At 43.4% G+C, this 27,514-nt stretch overlaps 1 protein-coding gene across 12 annotated transcripts in view; it reads left to right on the top strand.

The window, feature by feature from the left end:
* The first annotated feature begins 1,839 nt into the window (after positions 1–1,839).
* Positions 1,840–27,514, top strand: part of RGS6 (regulator of G protein signaling 6) — a 234,561-nt gene continuing 208,886 nt past the window's right edge. For 4 of the 12 annotated variants that reach the window (XM_046941383.1, XM_040700587.2, XM_040700593.2 and 1 more), the window contains exons 1-2: positions 8,584–8,695; positions 18,983–19,087. In XM_046941383.1, coding sequence (XP_046797339.1) covers positions 19,004–19,087 — 84 coding nt within the window. In that variant the 5' untranslated portion in view covers positions 8,584–8,695; positions 18,983–19,003. The other 8 variants (NM_001199452.3, XM_040700588.2, XM_046941384.1 and 5 more) reach the window with 6 other exon arrangements.

Here is a 27,514-nt window from a genome sequence, read left to right as displayed (position 1 = left end):
AGATATAAGTATGGAACTGCAGAAATGCAGGGCAGCAAAGAACAGTCTTCAAAGCAGTTCTGTGGTAAAAGATCTAGCAGGCATCATATACCACAAATAGAACTGCGGTCAATAATGCTGGGCTAGAGGGAAAAAAAAGAACACGATCCTGCACTGCCTGCACAGGCACAGATTGCACAGGATGGATAAATGTCCCCAGGATGGACTAATCGGAAAGGAGAGATGTGGAAAAAACACAAACTGGAAGAAAAAAGAACCACTGCTGACCAATCTGATGCTGAAAAATGGGTAGGAGTCCTAAAGGAGGTGAAAGTCCACTGCAAAGAGAACAAGGATAATCTGCTGTCTATATCCATGACAAAGGACAAGGAAGAATAGCTTTCAGTTTTAACAAGAGAGATTCATCTTCAATATCAGGATAAAGACAGATATTGTCTCCCTAAATACAGGAATAAGTTTCCTACAGTGTCTATGGCACATCCACTGCTTGATGTCTTTAAGGTCCTGTCAGGAGTAACATCAGGCACAGCTGATCCTACCCGAGGCAGTGGGACGGACTAAGTGATTTCAGTCCCCTTCTGTGCTACAGTTTGATAACAAGCAGAAAAAAAACCCCAACCCACTGAGTAATTTACATGTTTAGTTAAAATTAACTATCCTAATCTGAATATGCATCACTGCAGTCAGCTTCTGGGGAATTTAGCCTTCAGTCGCTAAGAATGTAAGCAGGAGCAAGTTGAAAATTTCAGAATTCATAACTTGTCAAAATTTGGGCAGATTTTCACAGAACAGCGCATCCCCATTACCCAGGCCCATCTCCCTGATACATTTTTAATGGTAGCCTCAAAACATTGGACTGTTCAGATAAAAGAATGTATTTAGCATGGGAAGGAGCCTTTTTTTTTTCCCTCCAGATCCCATTGGAGAGAGTTAAGCAGTTTTGGTTCGTTTTTTTCTTCCTGAAACATTAAAAAAATAAAAGATGAGAAATGAAAACCAGCCTTGTGTTGATCTGTAAAACGAAACGTTCCAGCTGAAGCAGCCGTAGTTTGATTAGAACATCAGCAATCTGAACACGCAGTGCAGAACATAAAAAAAACACACACGACTTCAGCGAATGGCAGCGTTTTAACCACGCTGACCATGGTTATTTACCTGTAGGAGGATTTCAGGGCTTACCACTTCTCCATTATTTATAATGCCCTGTGAGATCCTGACATGAAGTATATTTAAAGATTTGTGGTGGTGTTCACAGTAAGGCGCAGATTTGGACCAGTTTCTTGGATAATGAGAAAAATAAAACACCTGTTCTTAAAAATAACCTTATGTATTATTTTGATTTAAGCTTTGTGCACCTGTGTTGTTCTCGTGTTCTTGCTTTACATAGTCGAACAGTTCAAAATGGTTCTAACTGAAATGGCTCCATCAGTCTCTTTATTCCTAAAGATTAACAGGCTTATTGAAGTAGGGAGTGTGTTTCAGAGAGTTTCTGGTGCAGCTCTTTTGGCCAGAGAAGTGGAAGACGAGAGCAGAGCTGAGCCCTGGATCCACTGCATGTTTCATGCTTCGGAGATGTGCAAAACATCTTGAGACATCTGGATGCCTGGCTATGCAGGTAAGGGGGTTCACAAAACTAAAGAAGGGTAACTGCAGCCCAGTGAGGCAAACCTCCTTCACATCTTTGTGTGCTCAGCAGAGAGAAAAAGATTTCCTTCTGGTGCAGTGCTGAGAATCAGAGATCGCACCCCAGTTCTGGAGTTCCAACTTCTCTTGTTTTCATGAGTGCTGCACATCTGACATCTCAGCCATACCTTCTTGTCCATCCTGCCTCTAGGGTTGGTCCTTCACATTTGTCCCAAGCATGGCACCTTCTCAGCAGCAGACAAGCTGGAACAGTAGCTGGAAGTCATCAATCAATATTCACTTGAGTTTGAAAGTGAGTGCTAGAGACTACTTTTTCAAACCGTAGAAATGTTTGACCTCTCAGACTTCACTGCTTTTAACAGAAAAACAAACAGAAGCAAAATATGTAACTGAATATTCACCACAAGTGAGTGTCCAGTGTTAAAGTGCCCTGCTCACAGCAGAAAATGTGCTGTGGTGTCCAGCTGCGTAACCGAGCCAAAGAGGGAGAAGTGGTGCCACATGGTTTAAATAAACCATCAACACCCTGCAAGATGTTTATTACTATTAGAGAGTAGATTCCATATGAAAAAATATGTGAGTGTACAGAGAGTGAACACATGTAAGTACACGGACGTGCATTTCAGTACTTGAGGTGCGTTGGTGGGTACTATAAATCATACAAGTACAGGAAAGAAACACGTCTTATGGTGATATTTGCAGTTTCTTCCGTATGTTAAATGCTTTTCAAAAGCAGGAGATGATACAGTTTCTGCTTTGGCAAATGTGCAGTTTAATAAGATGCAGATAAATAGTGGTGAGAGGGACATGGCAAATAAGCAGCATGATCAGGGCTATGACAGGCACATACTGCATCTTGCTAGTTGCAAGCATTTTTATAAACACATTTCATGCCTTCCTCCACACTCCAGGCTCCTCATTCCCACTGCACACCAGCTCCCATCACAGCTTATGTAATTAATCATGATAAAACCTATTTCAAACAGAAAGAATCCACAGGAAACTCCTGCAGTATACAGAAGAAAATAGCAAAGGATTCTGTAATTTACTCCAAACAAGTATTCCTTACGCACCCTTTCCATTCCAAGCAGGAGGAGGCTATCTGGAGAAAGCCTGAATTCCATGGGAATTCATTCATTTCTGACATTAAGTGCAGAGAGCTTTCATATTACTTCATTGACACTTGACATGGCAGAAGTGGAGGCTCTGGCCTGGGAAATCTTGGCAAGTTCTGATCAGGTTGTTGGAGTCTGAGCACAAGGGTGATCCCCTTCAGAAACAGTGACAGCTGTCAAGGAACTGATCTCCTGCGGATTAGGAAGAAGTGATGGAGAGACCTTAGCAGAGTCCTAGCCATAAAAGATAGAAAAACTTAAAAATCCCCTCCAAAGACATGCTGTTAGTGCAGGAAAGATGATTGCTGATCTCCTCACTTGGCCAAGGCTCTGATTTGTTCAGATGTGTGATTTCCAAGGCAGGAGCGAAAAGGAAGCCTCTGTTTTGCTTGAACAAGAATTAGGGCATTGAGGGAACTGAACTGTTTCCCTTCTGATTAGCTGCATTGCTCTTGGTCCATTTTGGGACTGTAGTTCCCAGACCAGCCCCAGACAGTGTGAGACAAAGCTTCTTATCCAACCCTGTTTAAAACATCCAGAAACGAGGTCTTCCAGACTGTCCCAGGTGCACTTGCAAATACTCTATTTCTTTTCCACAGTATTCTTTATTGATAAAAATGAGCAAGGCGGCCACTACTCATGGTGTTCTGATATTTTTAACATTATATAATACATTTCTTCTCAGTATGTTTGGTTTTGTGATTGCTCTAGATTTAAGGAACAAGTTCTCCCACCCCTTAAAATCACCAGTTTTATTTTTCCTAATGATAACAGGTCACTGAGAAGTTTGTCAAGGATCACCCAAAACTGAAGAAGCATCAGAGCTGACACAAATTTCACACTTGCAAAGACAGTTGCCATCCTGTTTCACAAAGGTAGGAACTGGCTCTGCTTTTGTTCTTTAGCTTGTGTGATCCTTATAGATGTAGATGTAGACATTTGGCTTACACTGTTTAACTCATGGCTTGAAAACTGCCCATACACACTACCTGCGTTCTTCAGCCTGACAAGTTCAATTTCTGCAGAACGCGTCAATGTGGATCAAAGCAAACTCTTGTGGGCAAAGATCCCTGAGGGAGAGCTCTCCCTGGCCAGAGAGCATTTGTACTTGTGGATATCTGGCAGACGTGGCAGCACCTCCTGCACAGGCTTTCCTCTGGGGAAGAGTATGCAGAAGGACTCAGTGGAGCAAAACTCCCCACTTGACTCTCCACTGATGGAATTTCCAGAGAGCCCTGTGATAGAGGTGGAAGGAAATGCCAGTTTTCTGCAGACTTATTCTGTTTGAGGCTGAATGGCTGAAATCACCCTTTTTAAATATCTGTTGCATTTTTCTGCTGAACCCATACAGAACTTAGCATGTGACGTAGAGAATCAGAAGTTTTAAAAGTCTTCTGGAAAGACCAGCTAAGAATTGCAGAAGGGTACTGTGAAATGGCAGCTGATAATACCCACCTTCTGTAATGCACAGTGAAAGAAAGTGAAAAAGTGAAAGCATTGCTTGCTCCACTGGGTAGTACTTACAATGACAAGACGCAGAATCCTTTTTTCCTCCTGAAACTCCAAGTAGGGGAAGCAAGGTATGCAAAACTAGCAGTACCCCATACCTTGCTCCTGCTGAATGCCAGCATATGGCTGTGCTGCTTGTAAACTTTCAAACTTTCTAGTCAATGTTGGCATCAATTTGATAAAGTTAACCGAATGTTTACAAAGCAAAAGATCTTTCTCTTAAAAAGCTGAGGAATTCAAGACTACTGCTGCGCTTCTGGTACTTGAAATTGTACCATGAAATAAGCAAAAGGCTTTGAACCAACACTTTAAAAACATCCACAGTATGTGACATAAAAGATAGGTTAAAGCCTCCTTAAAACTACAAAGAAACTGTGCCATAGCAGCTGCCTGAAACAAAATAGAGAGGAATTAACACACCAGCTAAGGTCTTAGAGTGCCGTAGCAGTGTCTGTAAAGCCTATTGCTCTGTTGTTCTAATGATGTAGGCTAAGACACAGGAGATAAGAAAAGCCAAGACACTGAAAGCCATTGTAAAACTGGGTCACTGTTAAACATTTTATGAAAAATAGAACCTACCTGAAGCAACCCTGAAAACCTCTTTGCTTTCCTCACACGCTCAGCCAGAGAGTGGCACTGACTCCACCTCTGTGCCCATGGGAAACAGCCCCAGTTCTGTGGCCTGAGCCAACTGCTCCATTTTTTCTTATAATTAACACTTAATGACTATTTTTGAAGGAAGTGCCGCAGGGTAAGGCTTAGTTATTGGGCCAACAGTCCCATGAAGGAAAGCATCTGCCCAGCCTCAGAACAAGGCAAGCACAGCAGTGAGCAGGACAGCACTGGGAAGTACAAGTGGGGGTAAATCCAGTGTCACAGCCACAAGGGGCTGGAACCTGTCTCTGCAGTGCTGGGAGGGAAGGGTCTGCAGCAAGGAGGGCAAGAAGTGCTTATCATCAGTGCTCGGGGAGTTTGCTGCTGCAGGTTTGAGCAGGAGGTACAACAGCAGCCTGGGCAGCCTGGTCTGGTGGTTGATGACCCTGCACATAGCAGGGGGGTTGAAACTCAATGATCACTGTGGTCCTTTTCAACCCAGGCCATTCTATGATTCTATGATCCTCTGAACAGCTTTATAAAAGGTGTGCTTTGGTTAGTCAAATCAGTGTCTGTGATAAGGTAGAAGTGATGGCATTTTTCGGAGTAAATATTAGTCTAAATGAAAACCTAGCTGAGCTGCTTTTAGTGTGAATAACATTAAGCCAGCACCCCACAATGTCTAGTAAGAGTTAACCCATTTAAATAACATTAAACCAGCACACTGTGATGTCCTGTAAGGGTCAGTGAGCTGGTGCACCATGCCCTGCAGTGTCTTTTTGTCAGCACATGGGGGGAGGGACCTGCAGGGGAAGCACCTCTAGCATCCGTCCATGGGGTTACCACAGGCACAGGAGTTGCTTCTGAGCAAAGGGGGCTTAGCTCTTCTTCTAGTGGAAAAGGAAGGGAATGAGATTCCTATCCAATGGAGGAACTGATGGAGCACATCCATAGGAAGCATGCACGCACCTTTTGCACATCTAGTTAATGCACGGAAACTCATTGCAGCCAACAGCGATGGCTTCTGCCCATGGGACAGGTTTGCCTGTAAGAGCTGTGTGCCTCAGAGCAGTTCTGTTGAAGCCGTGAGAGGTGTGCAGGGCCCTGGTGCCAGCAGCCCCAGGCTGCTGCTGGGCATTGGGAGTGTTCAAGGGGCTCAGAGAGCTGTACCCAATGGTACCGCACAGTACAACATGTGAGTGAGAGTGCAAGACTGCCAACATGTAAAATCAGACCCTGTGTGGTCGTGAAGTGTGCCCAGTGGAAACAGCAAGAAAACACAGTCAAACATAAGTGATGCTGACAGTGAAGTGTTAAGACCATGCTAAAGGTGTATGAGGCAGTGCTCCTTTCTCCATCCCATCAGCAGACAAACTTCACTGAGGGTTTGGGCATCTGGAGGTGGGACTCTAAGAACAAGGGCTCAGCCACAGCTGGACCAGGTGCAGACTTTCCCTCCTATGGTCCTTGAGGTGCGCTTAACCAGCCCAAGGCATCGGGACCGCCGTTATCGATCCGCCTTTAGTGGGACTGCGGTACGCGGCTCCCCTCGCGCTCGGCCTGCCCCCTCAGGGCGCCGGGGCCGAACTTTCCTCCCGCTCCGGGGAGGGAGACCCAGGCCCCACTCCGCGCTCCGCAGGGCAGGGCGGGGCGGGCGGGGAAGAGCGGCCGGGTCCGCCCGCAGCGGGCGCTGCAACAGCCAAGGGGCCGGGTCCGCCCCCGCCGCCCCGCCCGGCCCCGGCGGGAGCGAGGAGCGGGCGGCAGGCGCATTGTGCCCGCCGCTGTCTGCTCTGACGGCCTGAGGAGAAGGGGCATCCGAGAAGAGGCGCGAAGGAAGAGCCCCCCGAAGAGGCTGCGCCATGGCCCCGGCTCGCCGCCGCCCCTGAGGAGGCGCGAGGGGCGGAAGGGCGGCGCGGTTGCCACGGTAATGGGGCGGCGGCGGGCCGGGGCAGGTGGGGTGAGGATGTCTCTCGGGCGAGCTGCGGTGCCGCGGTGCTGCTGGGCGTCCCGCTGGGAAGGACGGGGCCGTGCGGCGAGTCGGGCAGGGCAGGGCAGGGCAGGGCAGGGCAGGGCTTGGGAGGGGAGCCGGTGCCCCGTGGGGAACTTGGGAAGTGCCGCGCTCGGGCAGCAGCGCTTCGTTCCCAGCGGCGCTGCGGCGGGTCGCATGGAGGAGCGCCCGGAGCCTTCGTCGCCGCGGCACTACGGGTATCGCCGCTCAGCCGCGCAGTGAGAGCGCGGAGAGATAGGCTGTAGGGCCAGCAGCGAGCTTCGGATGTTCCCTCCCTGAGGGATCCACAAATTCTTCTGAGGGAAATGCAGCTTTCCCACAGCCGCAGGGCATATCCACAAGCTTCGGTTCCAGGGAAGCGTCCCACGGCCGCGTGGTACTTCCCTGGTATTGGAGCTTGCGGAGGCGCGCCGTTGGTGCTACTTCTTCGGCGGCTGATTGCGAGCACTTTCACTCGGCTGCCTTGTAAATCTGCTTAAATAGAGGTCAGGTGTTGGCTTGTGGTTATGGACCTGGGGCCCTGGGGTACGAGCACAGAGTAATAGCACTTGCTGCTCGCATAGGTGTGTAAGAAGCTGAAGAAACTGCTTAGACGCTGCCAATATTGACTTATTTTTAGATGAGCTGCTCCTTTTTCCAGCAACCTGACTAATAGAATGCTTAATGGCAAATGTTCCCGTTTCTTTCCTGCAAGTGTGGCTTCCAAATAGCCACTATTTACTTTTCACATTTTAAACTGCATTGGAGATCAGAAACAAGCGAAGGAGGAACAGTTACTGCTGCGTATCTCTCACGGAGGTTTATCAGTAATAAAGGTTGCTGTTCAGTCTCCTTGACCAAGTTTTCTGGCTTCCTCCTACTGCCCAGCCCTTGTAAAGAGAGGCACAGCAAGAAGCTGCATGTGGTGGTTGGTGCTGCCTGCCTTTATTTCTTTCTGCTGGTGCTGGTGATGCAGGGAGTGCAGGTATGCCCGTTTTAGCCAAAATAACACTTGAGGACGAGAGCAAGAGGTGTGTCCTTTTCGGGCAGTGATTGCCTCCTTGCTTAGTGGTGTTGAGGTGTTCTGGTGCCCGGTGCACTGTTCTGGCAGAGCCCCTGGCTATAACGCCGGTGAGTAGAGCACTGCTTGTTCCCGGGATAACTCTGTGTTGGTTAACGTTCATGAAGCAGGGAGTGCCAGGGTCTGTCCCTGTCCCCGTGAGGAGAGAGCAGCCCTGTCCCAGCAGACTGCAGCAAACCAGCGGACGGCAGGGGAAGAAAAGAAGCTGCTGTGCATGGAGTAAGTAGGGTGAGCAGATAGCTGCAGCGCCTTAATGCTGCTCGTTTGTCTGTGGGGAAACTCCTGAATGTGCCGTGGCTTGTGCTTCCTATCGGAATGCAGGGCTGTTGCTGGGCGGTTTTGCTCTCCTGTAACATTGTGAGCCTCCAGCTTTTCAAGAATGAGGGATGGTGAACTCAAAGGCTCTAGCTTGAAATATCTTCGATTTCTCAATCAGCCCCTGCAGTTGTGAAGCGGCGGTAGGAGGAGGGCGAGCTGCCCCTCCCGTGCCCAGCGCCACGGGAGAGCACTTCTGCCCTTAGGAGCAGTTACAGCGCTGTGTGTGCTCGGTGCCTGACGCTGAAGTGGCGTTTGTGCAAACACACCTCGGCGCTGTAGAGGGCAGATTGTGTGAGCAGACAGGTCCACGTCACCGAGCAGCTCCGGGGTGCTTCAGAGGACAAACAATCCATCTAGCTCTCGGAACCGACACGCTCCTGGTTCCTCATGGGACTTTTCTCTGGCCGTTCATCGTTGCCTTAGTATGAGAATTCATACCACGCTGTTGTAAGTATAAAGAAAACTCTGTACTGTGGGATTATTATGCTTATTTGGAAAGGTGTTTCTTTGCGTCAGTCTTTGAGCTGTTGTCAGATAAGATGTGAGCTAGGTATGAGGTCTCTGTGCTGCTGCTGAAGATGCAGTAGTACTTTGAACCCCGAATGCTTGCTGCTGTCAGCACGTTAGGAAAAAGCAGTCTGGGTGTGTTTCAGAAGCGCTGAGGTGCCTGCTGCTGCTGGTGGACCCCTTCGGGGGGCTGCCGAAGCACCTGGACGAGTCAGGCACTCTGTTCCTGTTGAGTCACACATCTGACTTCCTCAGGCTACAGAATTTCCTCTTTGCATCTATGAGCGCTGACAAGGAGTTAAGCGTTTATTTATATTCTGAGCTAAGTTACTATGTTCCTAGGTCTCTGATACTTAGTCTTGCAGGTCTCTGCATTTACCCTTAATCTCTTAACTTTCTGTACAGTGAATGTGTTCCGTCTGAGCAGGTTGTGCCCTTGAAGAGGTGTTGTACACAGGGCTTCATGCTGGGACTGTGAAGCAGTTTGGCAGTGAAGAGAAATCAGTGCTTTATTTCTTATTTTTTTTTTCTGCCAGGAATCTTAAAGAGAGTTGCAAATGCCATCCCGGTGGAAAGGAGTGTTCTGTCATCCACTGTACTTACAGCAGCTGGCATTGGTGATGAGAGATTCACAGGGTAGTTAAAAGCTCCTTGGATTGATTAATACAGACCTACTGTTCAGTGGGGGTTGTGTGCTGAGTAAATGAAAACTAATGGCTGGAAAGCCAGGGTTTCTATGTTCAATTTATTGCTCCGTCCTCTGCTGTGTGAATGTGGGGAAGCCACTTAATTTCATTGTGATTTAGTTTATTGTTTTGTGAATGAAAGTAGTATTTGTTTCCGCTACAGATGAGCAACTGGTTATAGATCATCCCTTCACTAGTGTAACTGCAGTCCAGTGTAGATGCTTATTAGCTCAATTAAAGGAGCTGTCTTTGTGGCAGCATTATAGTGTTACAGCAGCATAGTAAAGCATATTAGTATTTATAATGCACATAGCATATATTGCTATTTACAGTAGTCTGGTTGTGACATTGTGGAGTTCAGGGTAGACAAAGTGCTGCAGTGGGATTTTTAGGCTATGCTGAACCTTGTGGGTGTGTGAACTGGAGCTGGCTAATTCAGGAGTGCCTCAGATGCCTTTTACATTGCAATTACTGAAATGATTTGGACTTAATTTGCATCTGTAAAGGCTGTAAGTTGCTGAGATAAACAGCTGGGCAGTGAAATCATAGTATATTGCATAATGTCCTCCAAGTACGTGGAATGCAACCAGAGCTGTTGCATGGTACCACATCTTCAAGAGCACCTGTGCTTTTGGGTAGCAGATTTCCCATTTTATGTGATTGCAGGGAATTGCAATTTTCCATCCTCTTGAGAATGAACAACCAGCAAGAATTCTCAGCACTTTGGGGTGTTTTAAATGAGGTTGTACAGTCACTGATCAATGCAGGGATGAATTGGTCGTTACATCAACTTGCATTAGACTACTTGAAGGGAGTTTAATTTTAGCAAACTCCATTTGGCATGGGCATTTATGTAGAGGGATTCTGCACTGGGTATCTAACGGATTCTGGAGCCTAAATTTTTAATTTTAGTGTTTTGGTTTTCATGTCAGCCCCTATTAGAGCATCCATTAGCTTGCACTTCTCATTGTTCTTTTTTAAATACATTTCTTCTTCTCGTTTCAACTTATTAGATACAGCAAAAACTGGAAAATGCAGTCCATCCCTCCTTCCCCAAAGAAGCAGCTTACTGCATTTGCAATGTTTTTTCTGTGATCTGTGAAGTAGAAGGCACTTTGAGACAGCATATTTGATGGACCAGCTTCTTTGCATGCCTTAAGTGATCCAAGGAAGATGTTCTTTCAAAAAGGGATTCTAATTGGAGAAGGGTGTATTATTGGTATAGTTAGTCACCTCATTTTCCCCAAGGAATGATTTTAGCCAAAAAGTTGGCATTGTTGCAAAACAACAAAACACAGCTTCAGCTCTTTCCTTTGCAGTTGCTCCTCACAGACTGTATAAATACTGCAGTTGTTTGGGATCCTCGATTCAGATGAAGTTCAAAGTTGGACTATGTCTATGTCTTTGCATTTCTAAATTCATATACTGCTGACACTTATTTCAGTTAAGTATTCAGCATGTATTTGCTGTTACATTCTCTGCAGCTATCCTTGGTAACAGCAAGTTGGCTCAGAGCCTTTCCAAGAGCCCTTGTGCTCACAGCAGTGTTTTATTGGAAGGTAAAGTGATGATAGGTGGGTACTGCGTTTTGTTCTGAGTTCTTTGGAAGGAAGGTGGATATACTGGAGCCAATTTCTTCCTGATCCATTAAATCAAAAATAAACTTGGTACATAGGTGCCAATTTTAACAATTGATTTCGTAAAGGGAAGCATTGGCCTTGTTAACAAGCAATTCATGCGTCAATATTCAGTACCACCCATCCACGCTGCGCTTTTCCTTTTGGTTGCCTGGCTCTTCTTGTGTGTCTGTCCGTCAAATAAAAGAAAGCTCTGAAAATGGGTATTGTCTTCCTTTTAAGTCAGCAATACTTCTAACACAGTTCAGGTGGACAGACCAGAAAACAGGTAGTGTGTATTTGGCATGTATGGATCTAATTAGATGTCAGGAAATGTGTGACCTAGTCAGTGGCAGATGCTGAGAAAGTTAATTTATCTTGACTTTTATCCCTGGATGTTATGTCCACTTGAAGACAGTATTTTCACCATTCTGAATATCTAGAAATATCTGCAGCTTTAGAAATACGTGGAATCCAAATGGGGCATGGCTGCCTGGGGAGAAGTGAGGAAAATAATCGTCTCCTGTGGTTTATTAAGAAGCAGGGTGATCTTATGACAGGTAAATGAGACAGGCCATCTGTGGCTAATGTGACACCTTGAACATGTAGTCCTTCTACTGAAGGACATACGTAACTGGGAACAGCAAGTGATTGGTGAGAAGTATAGACTGAACTCAGCTATGCAGTGGGCTGAGTTTAAAACCGTGACCTGTCGGTATGTGGGAGGCCAAGTGGTTTGGAGTGCCTGCAATACATGCCTTTGCCTGGGGAGATTTTACTGGCCACTGGGCGGTATCTCTGTGACCTGGAGACACGATCATATCATGTGTTGTTTTTTTTCTCCTTTCAGTAATTTTTTTTAAAAATGCAAGATAGTTTTGCAGGCCACCAGGACAAGGTTATGCACCAGGTGACTTGGGATGTGGTGTCAGGGTGGGTGAAGTTGCAGAATTTTTTGGAAACTGCTGCAGGGATGGGTAAGAAGCAGAGAGCCTAACCTCATGTAAGGTCCTACACACAGTAGCTGGTGTGGTGATGGGAGAGAGCTGCGTGCCCTCCTCTGTGCCTAGATACTGGCTTTTTGCGGGAGTTTTTTTGCGGGAAACAAGTAGTCACATGTGTGGAAGGTAGACTATGCCTTCAGGAGATGTTAAAGCATTAGAAATTGGCAGTTCTGGTCTCTGTCAGGATCCATGAAAGGGACGATAAAGGGAGCAGTCCAGAACAGTGCCCTTCCTTCCTGCTCTGTCAGGTGTGCTCTGGCTTTCTTCCTGTGTCGCAGGGATGGAGAAGTGCTGAGCCCCTGTGCCTCAGCTCGGAGCTCCCTGAGCTCTGTGTCATGCAGGGGAGAATGAAGTCTTTTGGAATCTATGAATGTTCCCGGTATCAAACAAGTTGCTTACTCATAAACAAGGAGGAAATCATTTGGCCCCGAAATCAAACATTAAGTGCAGTTGCTGGAAATGTTTATACTTTGTTCCTTAAAAACAGCAACAGAATAACTATTGTTGATGGTTCTGCAGCACTTGGCACTTGCAAAAAGGGGCAGAAAGTCTGGGGATGATCTTCCATTGGGAAACTATTTTCAGAGTAACCTTGTTCACCTACGGATGGATGTTCAAAACAGTAATTGAAGGGATTTTCATGTTCTTTGAGAACTGGACTTAATGGACTAGAGGCAGACCCCTTTGCTGCCCCTCCAGTCAGGGTAGCAGTGCTGTGGCACCCAGAGGGGCACAAGGCCCTTCAGTCTGTCACCGCTGGCTCTGGTTGGGCCCAGGTGCCCAGGCTCTCAGGGCAGCGGTCATGGTCTGGGCCTGCAGGAGTTTAAGAAGCATTTGGACAGTGCTCTCAGACGTGGGATTTTAATGTTGGGTGGTGCTGTGTGGAGCTGGAAGTTGGACTTGATCCCTGTGTGTCCCTTTTGGCTTGGCATGTACTGTGATTCTGTGCTGTGGCTCCCTGCATAGGAATCACCAGTCCATGTTTCACTTAGGTCCTCCTGAACACCTGTTCTTGGAGGGGAACACACTTACGAAGCCTTACTCTGCTGGGTGAGGTGGTCTGCAGGGCAGTGTGCAGAAGCAACAGTTCCCGCTCCTTGCCAGTAAAGGTGCTGGTAAGGACAGCAGAGTCTTGACCTCACCTTCTGTCTTCCTGGCTCCTTTTGGTTCAAATTAATCACAGAATCTTTCGAGTTGAAAGGGACACTTAGAGGTCATCTAGCCCAATTCCCCTGCAGTGAACAAGGACACCTACAGCTATATCAGGATACTCAGGGCCTAGTCTAGCCTGATCTTGAGTGTCTCTAGGAATGGGGCTTCCACTACCTCTCTGGGCAACCTGTGGCAGTGCCTGTTGTGTTAGTTGTATTGGTTCCTTTGTGGAAAGTTGTTTCACGAGTCATACAGGTTTACCTTTGCAACTCTCATCTCTGCTCCTCCTTCAGCACTCTAAGCAACACCAGTTGCAGGCAGACTACACAGCCCAGCTGGGTCTGGGGGATCCTCAGAGCGATGGATTCATTTTGGTGAGCAGGATAACTTCTACCATATACTCTGTGTTGTCCTTTATTATGCACATCTTGCTTGGTGTGCTTGACCTCTAGCTTAATGAAATGATAGGCAACCAGGAGAAAAATGGAAACCTACAGGTTTCTTACTTCCTTGTGCAACTCTAGAGAGATTTTAGTAGTAACTCTTAAATATCAACTTAATATTAATGAGAGCTAACTGAGTGCAGGTTAATGGGCTATTTTTTCCTGTCTCCTCCCTCCTGTCGCATCAGTAACGTCTCAATATTTAAATCAAATAGATCAAACTAGGTAGGGTTTTTTTTTTTTTTTTTTCTGTAGGGTAATTGTCAGTTTAGCAAGGAGAGTAGTTATATAATTTCTCAGGCACATGAAAGGCCATGTAGTCTAGATGTGTTTCACTTGTTAGAATGAAATTAGCTGGATGTTAATGACACAGAATTATTTTTATTCTATAGTTGAATGCTAAAGCTCCAAAGCTCTTTTGATGTGACATAAGTACTACACAACAATTATAAGCTGTCCTTGAAATATTTTAATTACACAGCATGAAGGTCATTTCCACTTACTGTTACCTCAACTTACATTTCAGCTGAGTAGTATTGGTGGATGTTTACATGGGGATTTCATGCAGTAGATTTTGTTTTACAAGATTAAAAATGATTATGTTATTCAAGTAAACTATCTCATTTTATCTCAGCTATGCAAGAAATGTTTGCAACTGCCAATTTTGCCTATCAAGTTCTCAAATAATTTATTAAAACACAAGATCAGTCTAAATATGACCCTGTATTGGCTTGTTAAACACAGATGATAAATTCAAGAAATAGTTGTTCTTGTGTAAGTTCTTCAACTTTGTATTTCTTCTCTTTCTGTCTCAATTATGTCTAAAACCCAGAGTCAATAAGGACTCCTTGATGGGTTAATTTCTGTGATGCATGTGGGTTCTTGTTGTAAGAGTTTTCTTACAGCCTTCTTGTTTGCAATAGTCAGGATAGTTTATAGCATGAATAGGAAGCTCTTAATTTACTGCTAAGCTTCTATCTATCTGGCAATATTTATGCCTTAAAACGCAGAGGCTGGCAATGTTGAAATTTTGTTATTGTATGGAAACTCTAAAGAAATGAGCTGTGGGGAGGAAAACAAAGCCAAACCATTTAAGAAGAGTTCATAGATTCCTTTGTGATACGTAGGAGGCGCATCTCTTTACAACTTCTGGCTTTGCGGGCAGTTGGAGAAGCCAGATCAGACAAGAGGGAGATGAAACTCACTGTGGTTCAGTTCTTGTCCAGTATGATTATGTTTCTCAGGAAATAGCAGAGTCATAGTACAAAATAAAAGAAAAAATATCAACAAGAGCCAAACGCGTCCTCACCTTTTACCATTTGTGCCTCAGCACTTATTTATAATTTATTTAGGAAGTTTTAGTTTAAGATTTCATGGGCCGTCTTATCCACAAAGTTACGGACTACTGCTTTGCTCCCTGTGTGTTACAGAGAACTGTTAGCACAATTGGTTTTCAAGTGTTATCACTTTTGCTGCTGCAGCGCCTGGATTACTGCAAGCATGGCTATTTTCAGGAAAATAGCTGGGGATATAGCATCTTTTTTAATTTAAGAGTTGGACTTCATGGATTGTTAGGTTCTTTTATATATATATTTATATATATATATTCTTCTTTGAAGACGTGTGCTGCTCGTAATGTGGTAAGCTGCCTGGAGGAGTGAGATGCTGACAGTGATCTTCAGGTAATAATTGGCAAGGATCTGGAGACTATGCCAGTGCAGCTTTCTTTCTTTTTTTAAATAAATGTCTATTTTCACCCTTTTCAGCCCTGGATAACAGAAATGTCTGTGTAAGAAGGAGCTGGAATCTCTTCTTGTCGATGCACTGCAAACATTTACTTAGAAAGGCTCAGAGGGAAGAGACTTCATTTTTTTTTTTTTTAAGTTTTTTTTAACCTATTTCTCTATCTGGAGTATGTTAGACTGGCAGTGAGGAAAATGTGGTGTAAAAAGTAGATTTCAATAGTATCCCTTGAAAAATTAGCCACGTAACTCTTTCATGCTGTAATTAGGGATTTGTTTGTTTTTTAATATCGTGTTACTGCGTGGTACCCCTTATCAGCAAAGGTTTTTACAGTTCTATAATACCGTGGGCCAAAAAATATTTTAAAATTCTGCCTGAAAGGAAGAGAGGGTAGGGGAGAAACACCTGCTCTCACGGGGATCATCATTAAGACTGAGTGAGTATTTTGTTCTTTCTGACTTCTGGAGTCCATAGATACTCCCTTGAGCAAACTGTTTAGAGTGTTGCCAGACTTGATGCTGTTTGGACGATGGAGTGTGCCCTCCTGGGGCTGTAATGAAAGCACTGGCAGGCGGCTCTGAGGCCGTCAGGTGGCTGCAGATATTCTCAGTGGAGTCATCAGCTGTGTTGGCTGGATGTGGATGGGCAACCTAGAGGAGAATAGCTCAAAGCTCTTTGCAGTTCTCATGGTCATCCTATCTTTAGTGCTGCTTTTTTTAAATGTATAGATGGGGATGCAGACAGGAAAAATAGTCCAACCACCAAAACTGTACGAGTGATGGGTTTTACTTCTGCCAAGTACACATAAATGAGACTGGACTTAAACTAAGTTCCTAGCTAACATTAATTTTCATAGTAAGGTAACAGTCCTAAAGAAATGTGCGTATCTAAACGTTCTCCTGGCTTATTTGGCTTATTCATTACAACTCAGAAATAAAAATCAGTTGGTGTTTTCCTGCATGTAAAGCTCACGTGAAATTTGCCTCTCTATCTTTCTGCATAAAGTGAGTGGACATCTTCTGCAATAAAGTCATAGTTGCTACTGAGCTGGACTTGCCAACCAAGGAAGGACACCTTGTCATTTTCGGGATGTTTTCAAGCAACTTAATCTTGGGTTACAGTGAGAACTGAACTGAGTAAAGGCCAACAGGAGATGCTTGGTGCTGGTGGGAGGATCTTTCCCAAATTTCTGTCTTCTGACAACAGGTTCATTTGTGTTGAATACTTTTTCTAGGTATTCAGAGGTAGTTTTTGTAGGTATTCAAGTGGTTCCCTTGATGTTGCTGTGAACAGTGTGACAGCCACTGCTGTGTGTTCTGTGAGATTTTTTTGCTGTTGTTGCATGGCATTGGAGTAGATGTGCTGTGGTGGGAAACACTGAAGTACCCAAAAAGATGAAGTCAGCTGACAGTCAAACAACAGCACTATGATTTATAATTGTGGACATTCAGAGTGAACAGTGCAAAGAGCGAAGCACAGCTCAATAATGCTGCAGGGGGCTTTTTGACTAGAAATTGTAAAATTATTCGTTAAAGAGCATTACTCAAAAGTTAATTCCAGTTGTTTTCTTTTAAAGTATGTGTATACGATCTCAGATGTAAAGGAAGGAGTGAAATGATCTTCATATACTGCAGAGGAAGCTGAAACTTGGGTGATGTGATGTATGCTCTCAATTCTGCTTCAGCTTGTCATTGCCTTTGGGAAGTTGCATAAAATCTCTGCTGCGTTTCTGCTTCGTTAAATTGACTGATGATACATAGATCCCACTTGTTTAGCGCCTTGAAATCAAGACTAAGAAGCACTGTGAAAAAACACAATAGGGTAAATCATTCAAAGTGCTATAATTTTAAAATGCTTTACCCTTCACTGTGCTATTTATTATTACTATTATTATTTTTTTAATCTAGTCATTATGCTTAGAGGGTTTATTCCATTTCCTTTTCAGCTCATGGTATGGCACAACAGTGAAATGCTTGTGCTTCTAGAAAGAATAGAATGGGAGTTGAGTATGATTTAAAAAAACTTTAATGTAATTTTTAAAGGATATCAATTAACTTTAAAATAACCTGTAAAGTGGCCTGAACAGGTTTGAAAGGTGATTATGTATAGTTTGATTGAAGCTAGAACTGGATTATTGAATTTAAATTGGTGTGTGCATGCATATATATGCATTTCTGCCCATTTCATTAGTGTATGTACATAATGAAAGAAATAAAGCCATCTGAATTAATGTAGGTTATTTGTACTTGATATCTTTTATGTCTTTGTGGAGAGAGTGCTTCCCTCTCTAGTGGAGGATGCAGTGCTACCACGTTAGACTTTTCACTGCTGAAATGAGGCAGAGCTGGGGTTTGGTCTGAACTTGTCCAATTCTGCCATTTGACTTTCATGTGGGAGCTGATAACTGACAAGTGGAATGGTTTAGGGCTGTATTACATGTATAGTTGTATGTTACATACGTGTATGAGGTGCTGGGACATTTTGTTGTCTGTGGGAATGTGAAAAGATAAGCCTCACATGAGGGATGTGTTTTGGTGGTGAACTGTTTTTATAGTACTGAATCTGTAGATCATGTATCTGTTTACATCATTTGAGCATATTTTTGTCTCAGTTTTTAATGGAGTGTTGGCAGCAGTTCTTTTAGTGTTAAAGCAGTTGTGCTCGTGGAGCAGCTGTAGTGCTGGTGACTGCCAGAGGCAGTGCTTCCTTTTGGGCTAGTGAGGACCATCACGCTACTCCTCCACAACTCCTAAGGTGTAACCTGTCAAGTCTGCTAGTGAGAGAAAATTAAAAAAAAAACAAACAACGAACAACTTTTGACCTAGAATTCAGAGTCCTCCTTGCACCATAATCTTACTTTCTAAAAAAACCTAATGTTTTTGACCGGAGCCTGGTGTGATCTGGAGGAGATGAGGCAGCACCTTCCTCATGTATTTAGAGGACAGTTGAGCAAGGCTAGGGTGTGTTACAACTGGTGGCTGATCTGCTTCTTGCTGCAATTTGCTCACTGTATGATGAGGAGAGAGGAGCAATCCCCCCTCTGCCCTTACCCTGAGATGGTATTGTTGCCATTCTACCAATCTTCCTCCAGGGGCCCTGTGCTCAGCCCTAACAGCCCCACTTTGCCCCAGCCTGTTGTCCAGAACTTTTCCCCCTGTACTGTCCTCGTCCATCTGTTTGGGAGGCTATCACCTGTTCTCGCCATGTTTCCTGCAGCTATAGTGCTATAACATAATGGAAAGTATAGCAATAGTAGCAGGGTGGCACAATCCTAGGCTACAGCAAATGAGAACAAGCCCAAATGCAGCAGCTATGGATGCAGAAACGAAGAAAAACTGCATACCTTTGGAAGGTCTCCAGTAGGCAGCGATCACCAGCAAGATACCCTTGCCTCCACTAGCAACCCTTAAATGAAGTCTGAGAAGTGCTGGATCCTCGATCCACCCCTTCCACTCAGGTGCATTGCATGCAGCTGAGCTCCCCTGGGTTGGCCTTGCCTTCCCTCCAGGTGCTCAATCATTGGTTCAAGCTGTGACTCAGCATTTTGGCTACAGCAGCCCAATGACTTCTTCTGTCCCTACAGGCCCAGTGACGAGAGGCAGACATGGCCCAAGCGCCCACTGACCCCAGCAGCGCAGAAGCTGCGGACCCTGAGGAGAGCTCTCCAAACATGATCGTCTACAGGAAGGTAAGAGTGGAGCTGCTTACAAAAGCCTGCTCCTAGCTGGCCTGTGGCTTGTGGAGGGATCTCTACCCTTTCTGGATTCAGAAATACGTTCCAGTGTGCTTAGGTACACATTCAAGATAATGTTTCAGGGAAGTAGATGTTTTAAGCTATAGCATTTGAAGGCTTGGTAGTATTGTTCTGTTCAGTGGAAGCATTCATCCTGGTTAGTTTGTAATACTTGATAACACATTTATAATTTTTTAACTTGTGAGGTATCATTTCTTGTGAAGAGTTGTGTTGCAATTTCACTCGGGTATTGTCCAAGTTTACTGAATGTAGCTGAAGTGATTCTATGTACCTTTCCAGCTTTATCGTAGTACCTATGAAATGTCTGGCATGCAACAATCTTCTCACAGATTTTTTTCTGTTTTTCATTTTGTGAGGTTTTTTTTTGTTACATAATTTATAGTTTGATTCTCTGCAGGTAGGTGTTATTACTTCCTGTTCCACTGCTTAAATTAAAAGAGAAATGCTAGTGAAAAATGACTCAGGCAAAGGTAAAATAACACCAGTGTGTGATGTCAAATGCTTTTTTCACTATGATGGAATGTCTTGTTCTGAATTACTTTGGAGGTAGTATTAAATCTGAAAGAGAACAACCTATTTACTAAGATATTGTTTGCCTCTGGGGTAGGCTTATGTATTGTCTATGATATTTGGGCTGTGTAATTTGATGAAACCTTGTAAATATGTATTTTTTTATTCAGCTAGCAAAATATTTCATATGAAGCATGTGAAAGAAAATGCTGTGTAGCTCTGACAAAAACAAGATGTCTCTTGCATGGCTCAAATAAGTTATCATTGTGGCAACTTGGGAGCTACAGTGTTAGCTTATGTAATACAACCCTGGGTAAAAAAAGTTTTTTTTTTTCACTCATTTCTACATCTTGGAAAATAGCTGTAGATAACTAAAATGTGTTGGGTGTACATTGTACTGATTTCTGCTTGAGTGACTGCAATCTTGATGACTTTCATACTCTGAGAAAATAGCTTATTTCATACAGAGCATAAGTTGTTCAAAGTGTTACTTTTTGATAACCACGATTTTGGTTTGGTTGCTGCATATTTGGTTTGGAATCTGGAATTGTTAACATGGGAAAATTTTCTGGGTAATGTGTAGGCTTGTTTGTTTTGAATGTGTTATGAACACACTTTGACTGCTAATTTGGAAGCAGCAGTAGCTGGTTAGTCAGATTGTCTTCTAGAACCTGTTTACTAAGAGGTCTAACACCAGCAGATGGAGGCAGATCTGGGATAGGAAGGAACTTTCTGGTTGCGTGATCTACAATTAGGGCTTTAAAGCTGTCCTTCTGCAGGAAATATGCTTATCTATTCTTGGAAATGGAAATTAATTTAATTTGAATATGTCTCGTTTTCTTTTCATCTCACAGCATTCCTGCTTAAGTATTTCTTCATTTCTTTGCCTACTACTGTTTCATTACTGTCACTGTAGAATAAGTCTTGTGAGTTCTGTGGTACCAATGGAGGGGAGCGTGCGCATTCCATTTGATTCATTTCTGCATGCTGGTGTTCCTCAGGTGATACTATTATCAGCCCTTTGTAATAAAATCACATGTCAAAATACATTGCTATCTTGTAGGATACCATGCCTCACGTACTGTTCAATAGTATAGAATTCTATATTAAGCAAATGCACATCTGTAAGGTTGTTGGTTGGTTTTTATTGAGAGTTTTGATTGGTTTTGGACAAGGTTAATTTCTATTGGTTGTTGACTTTCTAAACTTAATTTATTGTTTGTTATTAGTGATGCATTACACATTAATTGTACGTTTCTTAGTGTTGAGAAATCATAAGCAAAATCTGGGCCAAGACTTTATTCTTTTGATTCTCTCTCCTCTCTGCAAATGAATGTTTAGCTCTTCATCTCTAATTTCCATTCAGATGACTTGACTGCCGGTAATGAATGAGAAAAACACTGCACTGGACTCCCTGAAATACAGAACGCAGTCTGCCTGTGTACCGTGCAGTGTAGAGTTGGTGTTAGTTGAGTTGTACAGTAAAGAAAAACACATTTGCTGCTTGTAATAGGAAACCTGAGGTGCAATTTATTTTTTATATCCCTGAGGAGGAAGAAATAAGGGTCTTCAATAACAGGGCCACAGTAATTTCTGCTGTCAATTGTTCCATTGTTTGCCATAGCTGTCATTCTTGCGGTTCTTTAGAGGGAGTAAGGTAGAGAGAAAGGTGGAGAGAGAAGCCCTTTGTGTACAAACTCAGATAGTTCACGCTTTCTTTACTGAGTCTCAGCTAGATTATTTGAAACTCAAAAGCCACCTGAGTGTTCACGGTGTTCTGCCTTTGTTTATAGTCACTGGTGAAAGGCATGTGTATCTAAAGGACAAATCAGACCTTATGTGATAGTGAGGGTCCCTTTGGAGCAAAATCTGTTTTGTTTATGGAGAAAAGCCTAGAACTGACTGTTCTCTTTACTTAGATACATAAAGCTAAGTGAGATGAATTTTGGCCATGCAGAACAAAATAAACTAATTTGTTTTGACTCCAATTTGTTTGTGATGTTCTCTATGGACTTCTGCAAGCAAACTGACTCTAACTACTTTGATTGCTAGAGCAGATGGTCTCAATGAGACACGTCTTATTTTCCTCTACCTTCAGGGTTAACCTTTTGGGGGCTGATATTTATGAAATTGTGAGACGTGTTATTTTTGAATCCAAAATGCTCTATGTTGCCCTGCTGTTCTGGAAGACATCCGTGTGTAAATTACATAATGCAGATGCACTCATTAGTGTAAGTAGTGCTTGGGGTGTGATTTGCCTCACCCTCTGCTTGTTAAGATGAGTTGTACCCTAAACTATGTGAGCTGTATTGAGTAGGCCTCCACTGATTTTAATGGATACCTGACACGTAGCTGACGGATAGTTATGTCACGTGTAGACATTTATAGTTAAGTAAGCTGTATCTTGGTCTTATGATTTGGGCTATCTCTCATCTTTCTGTATGTCTCAGTACATAGACCTGAGCCCCAGGCTGCTTATGGGGTGTTATGGGTAGCACTGCTGTACTGTAGAGGCCTGCTGTCTTCTATCTTCTTATGTGGCATATTGATATCCAGTGAAAGTAAGGTTGCGTTACCACTTAAGTACTGCTCTGTGAGTTAAAAAGTCAGAGCTGTGTTTTCTTTGGTCAGGTCACATCTGGAAGTAGTGCTGGTGGTGTTTGGGGTTACTACTGGAGGGCAAGTAGGCAAAACTTAAAGAGAAGCACTTTAATATTCTTTCCAAGGGAGCAGGTAGCCTTCATGCACAAGGACTCCTGCAGAAATGAGTGATGTCCCCGTCCACAGTACAGTCTGTATGCATCGTATGGGTGCTGCAGCACAGAACAAAGAGATGCAGTGAGAAACCAGTAAGAGGAGAAAGATGCACATCGCTCCAACAGTAACAGAAAATACCAATTTGTCTTAAACACCTGTCACTTATCCCTTGAAATTTTGCCCCCCTCCCTTGATTCCTGTTCTTGCCTGCAAACCTGGTTCATTCTGTCCCAGGGGCTCTTCTGCTCATTGTTCCAATATTCTAGGACCTGAAAGTTCACGTGCTGACTGTATCAAGAAGAAAACTGCTCACGGACACCTTTTGGCGTTAGACCTACTTACGTTACTCTAACAGTGACCTATGACCAAAAAACACCTTGGTAGATAGGATCATCTTGGAGAAAAGATGATGGAAACACTGTTGTGTTGCTGAAATCAGGGAAAGAAAAGTCAAAATACTTAGGGGTTGACGAAATATGAACTGAATATACCAGTAAGAAAGATTTATTTAGAATTTCCTGTGGGCAAGAAGGATGAAAATACAAAAATGAAGTGGGGAAGAGTTCATAAACGTTGTTGGAGTCATTTAGAGGCACTCTGATCACGTATGCTCTGAGGGATTTCAAAGTCTGTAATCAAAGAAATGACCTAGATTATTTGATGGTACATTTCCATCTTTGCAGTTAAATTTTGCTATACGCATCTGGTCAGCAGTTAGTGAGTTAACTTCTGAATTTTATTGTTGCTCATCATCAATCTTTTAAACAAGCAGAAAAATCTAATTTCCAAAAGCAATTACTGTCCTAAGTAAATGTAATACAAACTTGCAGCTGCCACAAGATGCTTTCAGAAGAAAATCTGGGTTGTGTGCTACCTTCAGTATTTGCCAGCCTTATCCTCTTTATAAACGCTCATGTAAGATCTGACTAAAAACGACGTAAAAAAGAAAGCAACCTTTCATTAGCAGCTTTTCTCCAGGCAGTTCCCTGTATTCCAGACATAGTGAATATCTGGAGTGTTGCTGTGAGAATGGGTCCAGGGTGATGATGGGGAGGGAAAAGGAAGCAGAGGCACTTGTGAAAACAGAAATCAAGGAGAGAGATGGATGCACGCAAGGAATGTGTGGACCAAAAATCAGAAAGACGAGAGGAAGAAGCTTTTGTTAAAATTAGCATTTTGCATTAAAAAATAGAATTGGGATCTAGTTGGAAGACTGTATGGGAACTGTTGAATCACTGCTTGAACCTCTGATTGACCACCTGAGGCGAGTGCTGAGTCAGCTGCAGGGGCACAGGTGAACGCAATTTCACCTGAGTGACCAGAAGGGGTGGAGCCTGGCTGCACCCCTCCTAGACCCTATTTAAGTGCTGACTCCCAAGGAGGAAGGATCTCTAGCTGGAGGTTCTTCCTCTTGGGGTCCTTCTGCGAGCCCAGGACATGGGTAAGATCTTTATTTCATTTCTCCTTTGTAATGTGATAATCTCTCTGGTTCAATACCTACATACCTGTTTGCCATACAGAAGACCGAGGCTGCTATGTGCTCTTAAATTCCACTGAATATCACGTAAAAGTCTATCTTAACAGAATCCTGTCCAAACAATTGGGAGCAGAGAAAATGATAAGAGGTTAGTCCAAGTGATGACTTAGCAGCAAAGGAGGAAAAAAAAAGCTGCCATGTGTGAAAACGAGGTGGTATCCATGCAGGCAACTTTAATGCATTGCTAAACAAAAGCAGTCTGCATCTTTTTTCAGGTTTTCTTCTTCGAGTTTCCTCAGTCTTTCAAGATTTCACGGTGTTCTTGTGAGAGACTTGCATCATGAAGTGCCACTGGATTCATTATTTGTAAATATTTATATGCTTTTTTCAGAGCAGAACTTCTGTTTACATCATATATTGGAGAAACAACCTCTCTCCTAGGAAATAGCCTAGAATATAAATGACTAAAAGGCATTTAAACTGCTGGATACTTCTGGCATTCTTTTTATTTGTCTCGAGTTATATTTTCAGGACTTTCAGCTTGATTTTTTTTTTTAATATGTGAAATCTGAGATTCTCACTTAATTGCTTCTGTTTTATAACTAGTTCTTTAACACAAAAATCATAAAATCATGATAAAAATGCTTCAGTTGATAGTACTGCAGATGTACATTCTTCAAATTTTACACAACAATTTCTCTGTGCTGATGGTAGATATTAGTTTATGACATTTTAATCAATTTTGCTCGTGACAGATTTGCTCATATTTCCTGATCTCTAGCCTGTTTCCATATTAAAATAATAACTAAGGATTAAATTAGGATTGAATATGAGAATATGTATCAGTACTTGGAGAATAGAAACCCATCATTTTTGTTGTCTTCAGAGAATGGGACGTGGTTATAGAGGATGGGCTGGGAAGAAGCAGAGTACTTAGCTGAGCAAAACTGAGAGAGATAGGAGACATAATTACTCTGCAAGAGTGCTCTACGGGAGGGATATCAAGCAGGGAGAAGACTTAACTAAGTTGAGGACAGTACAGGCACACGTGCAGTTTTTAATAAATTTATGATGAATAAAATTGACCTGGGAATTAGAAAGTGGTTCCTAATTCTAAGTAATGCTGAGCTCTGCAGCAGCCACCATATGGAGTAATATGGCTAAAGAAGCTACTTGTTTCTAGGATAGATATCAATATATTTTTGGACGGACTATGTGACTTTTCCTTGCAAAAGTAGAGAATGGCATGCAGCGAGCCGGGAAGTCATTCTGACTTTGGTTGTACCTTCCTCAGTTTATCTTGAATGAGAACTAATATACCTGCAAATGTTTTATTCATGCAATAGTACATCTGTACTGCTGAAGTGTGACACGTAGGTGCCCTTGAACAGTGCTAGTGCCACTGACCTTGACTGTAGCTGTCAGAAGTATCTTGGGGTGGGCAGAGCTGGGGGCTAGAGAGTCTGATTTTCTGCATCTGTTGGGTGTGTACAAATGTGCGTACATCGTGGTCGATGGCTCAATGTCTGGATGGAGATCAGCGGCAAGTGGTGTCCCTCAGTGGTCTGTACTGGGACTAATGCTCTTTAACATCTTTATCAATGATGTTGACAGTGGGATCGAGTGCACCCTCAGCAAGCTAAGCTGTGTGGTGCAGCTGACATACCTGAGGGACTGAATGCCATCCAGAGGAACCTGGACAGGCTTGAGTACTGGATCCAGGAGTCTTCCTGAGGTTTAACAAAGCCAATTACAAGGTCTTGTGCTGGGATTGTGGCAGCCCCCACCCCCTCCTTCAGTACAAGCTGGAGGATGTAAGGATAGAGCACAGCCCTGCTGAAAACAACTTGGGCATAACTTGGTGGATAACAATTTGGACAAGAACCAGCAATGAGCCCTCACAGTCCAGAAAGCCAACCGTATCCTGGGCTGCAGCAAAAGTATTACAGCCAGCAGGTCAAGGGGAGGTGATCCTGCCCCTCTACTCTGCACTTGTGAGGTCTCACCTGGAATACTGCATTCAGATGTGGAATCCTCAGAGCAGGAGAGATGTGGACCTGTTAGAATGTGTCCAGAGGAGGGCCACAAAAATGATCCAGGGGTTGGAATGCTTCCAATGCTTCTGAGAGGGCAGGCTGAGGGAACAGGGACTGTTCAGCCTCGAGAATAGAAGGCTTCAGGGAGACCTGATAGCAGCCTTTCAGTATCTAAAGGAGAACTATAAGAAAGAAGGGGTCAGGCTCTTTAGCAGGGTTTGTTGTGATAGGACAAGGGAAAATGGTTTCAAACTAAAAGAAGGGAGGTTCAGGTTGGACATAAGGAAGAAGATTTTTACAGTAGGGATGGTGAGGCACTGGTGCAGGTTACCCAGAGAGGTGGTGGATGCCCCATCCCTGGAAACACTCAAGGTCAGGCTGGAGGGATTCTGAGCACCCTGATCTAGCTGTGGGTGTCACTGTTCGTTGCAGCGGAGTTGGGCTAGATGGCCTTTAAGGGTCCCTTCCAACTCAAACAATTCTATGATGCATCCTATATGCTTTAGAAATCTCTCCATTCTATTCATGCTTGGACAAAATAATTCTTGTGGCATTTTACCCACATGACTCCGTCTTTCTGTTCTTGGAAAAGGTAGCCTTAGCTCTAGTGTATTGTGCCTGTCTTATAATTAGAGATTTTGATGATAAGCCTGTAGCCGTTTTTAAATTTCTTGTATTTTTCTCCATATTTTACATTAGTTGTTATATTTAAATTTGTTTATTTAGCTTTATTTTTTTATTCCTCTTTGTAACTGAAACAGACTCTCTTGCACCCGTCAGAGCCTAATTACTGTGATCTATTACTTTAGCTGTTCTCAGAGGCAGAAAAAAGACGAGCCGGGACCAAAAGCTATGACAACTTCAAAGTGTATTTTTAGCAGAGCAACCAGTGCAATTTTAGAACAGAGATAAAAAGGGAAGGTTCAGCTAGAGGGTAAGATTATGCTGTTCTAGCTGTAGTGTGTATTCAGTGCCTTGCATTTTGGGGAAGAGTTCCCTTCTGCCTCTTTCCAGCATCTTTCCGCTTTTTAAGTTATAGTCTTGGAATATTTTCATTTTGTTTGATTTATTTTTTGTACTTTGTTTTGGGCAGGATGCTAAATAAGATTTCTTTCTGCCTACTAGCCAGGGGACTCTTTACTTCTTGTTTTGTTCTTAATGAGTTAGTGTTGGAGAGACTGCAGAGTTTGAAAGTCAGTGTAGAAGTTTTTTTGCTGTAATCTATTTTACAACAGAAACCTCCAGAAATGAAAATGTGTCTTCAGTACAGTAGATTGTCATCCTGTTTGTGACCAGCACACCGAGTGGCTCCTTCATCAAAGAAAACCAAAATCCAAGGTCTCTGTGTAAATGTGTTAATGTGATGGAGCTGTGTATGTGTACTAATACAGCCATTCTTCAGCTCAGGTTATTATATAAGATAGTATCTTAAAGTGCACTCACTGTGTGCATGTGGCATGGCTGTGTGCTGTTTGCATTTTCACTGAGCTGGATGTGAATTCTTGTTAGCCATTAGGCAAAGGTCACAGTGGTGCTAATGAAATGCTACGCTGTGGGCAATCCACATCTTGATAGTTGTAG

Source organism: Gallus gallus, chromosome 5, assembly GCF_016699485.2.
Source record: "Gallus gallus isolate bGalGal1 chromosome 5, bGalGal1.mat.broiler.GRCg7b, whole genome shotgun sequence".
In the NCBI taxonomy this organism is placed as follows: domain Eukaryota; kingdom Metazoa; phylum Chordata; class Aves; order Galliformes; family Phasianidae; genus Gallus; species Gallus gallus.
The sequence above is the reverse complement of the archived record's forward strand: the minus strand, read 5'-3'. Positions and strand labels throughout refer to the sequence as shown.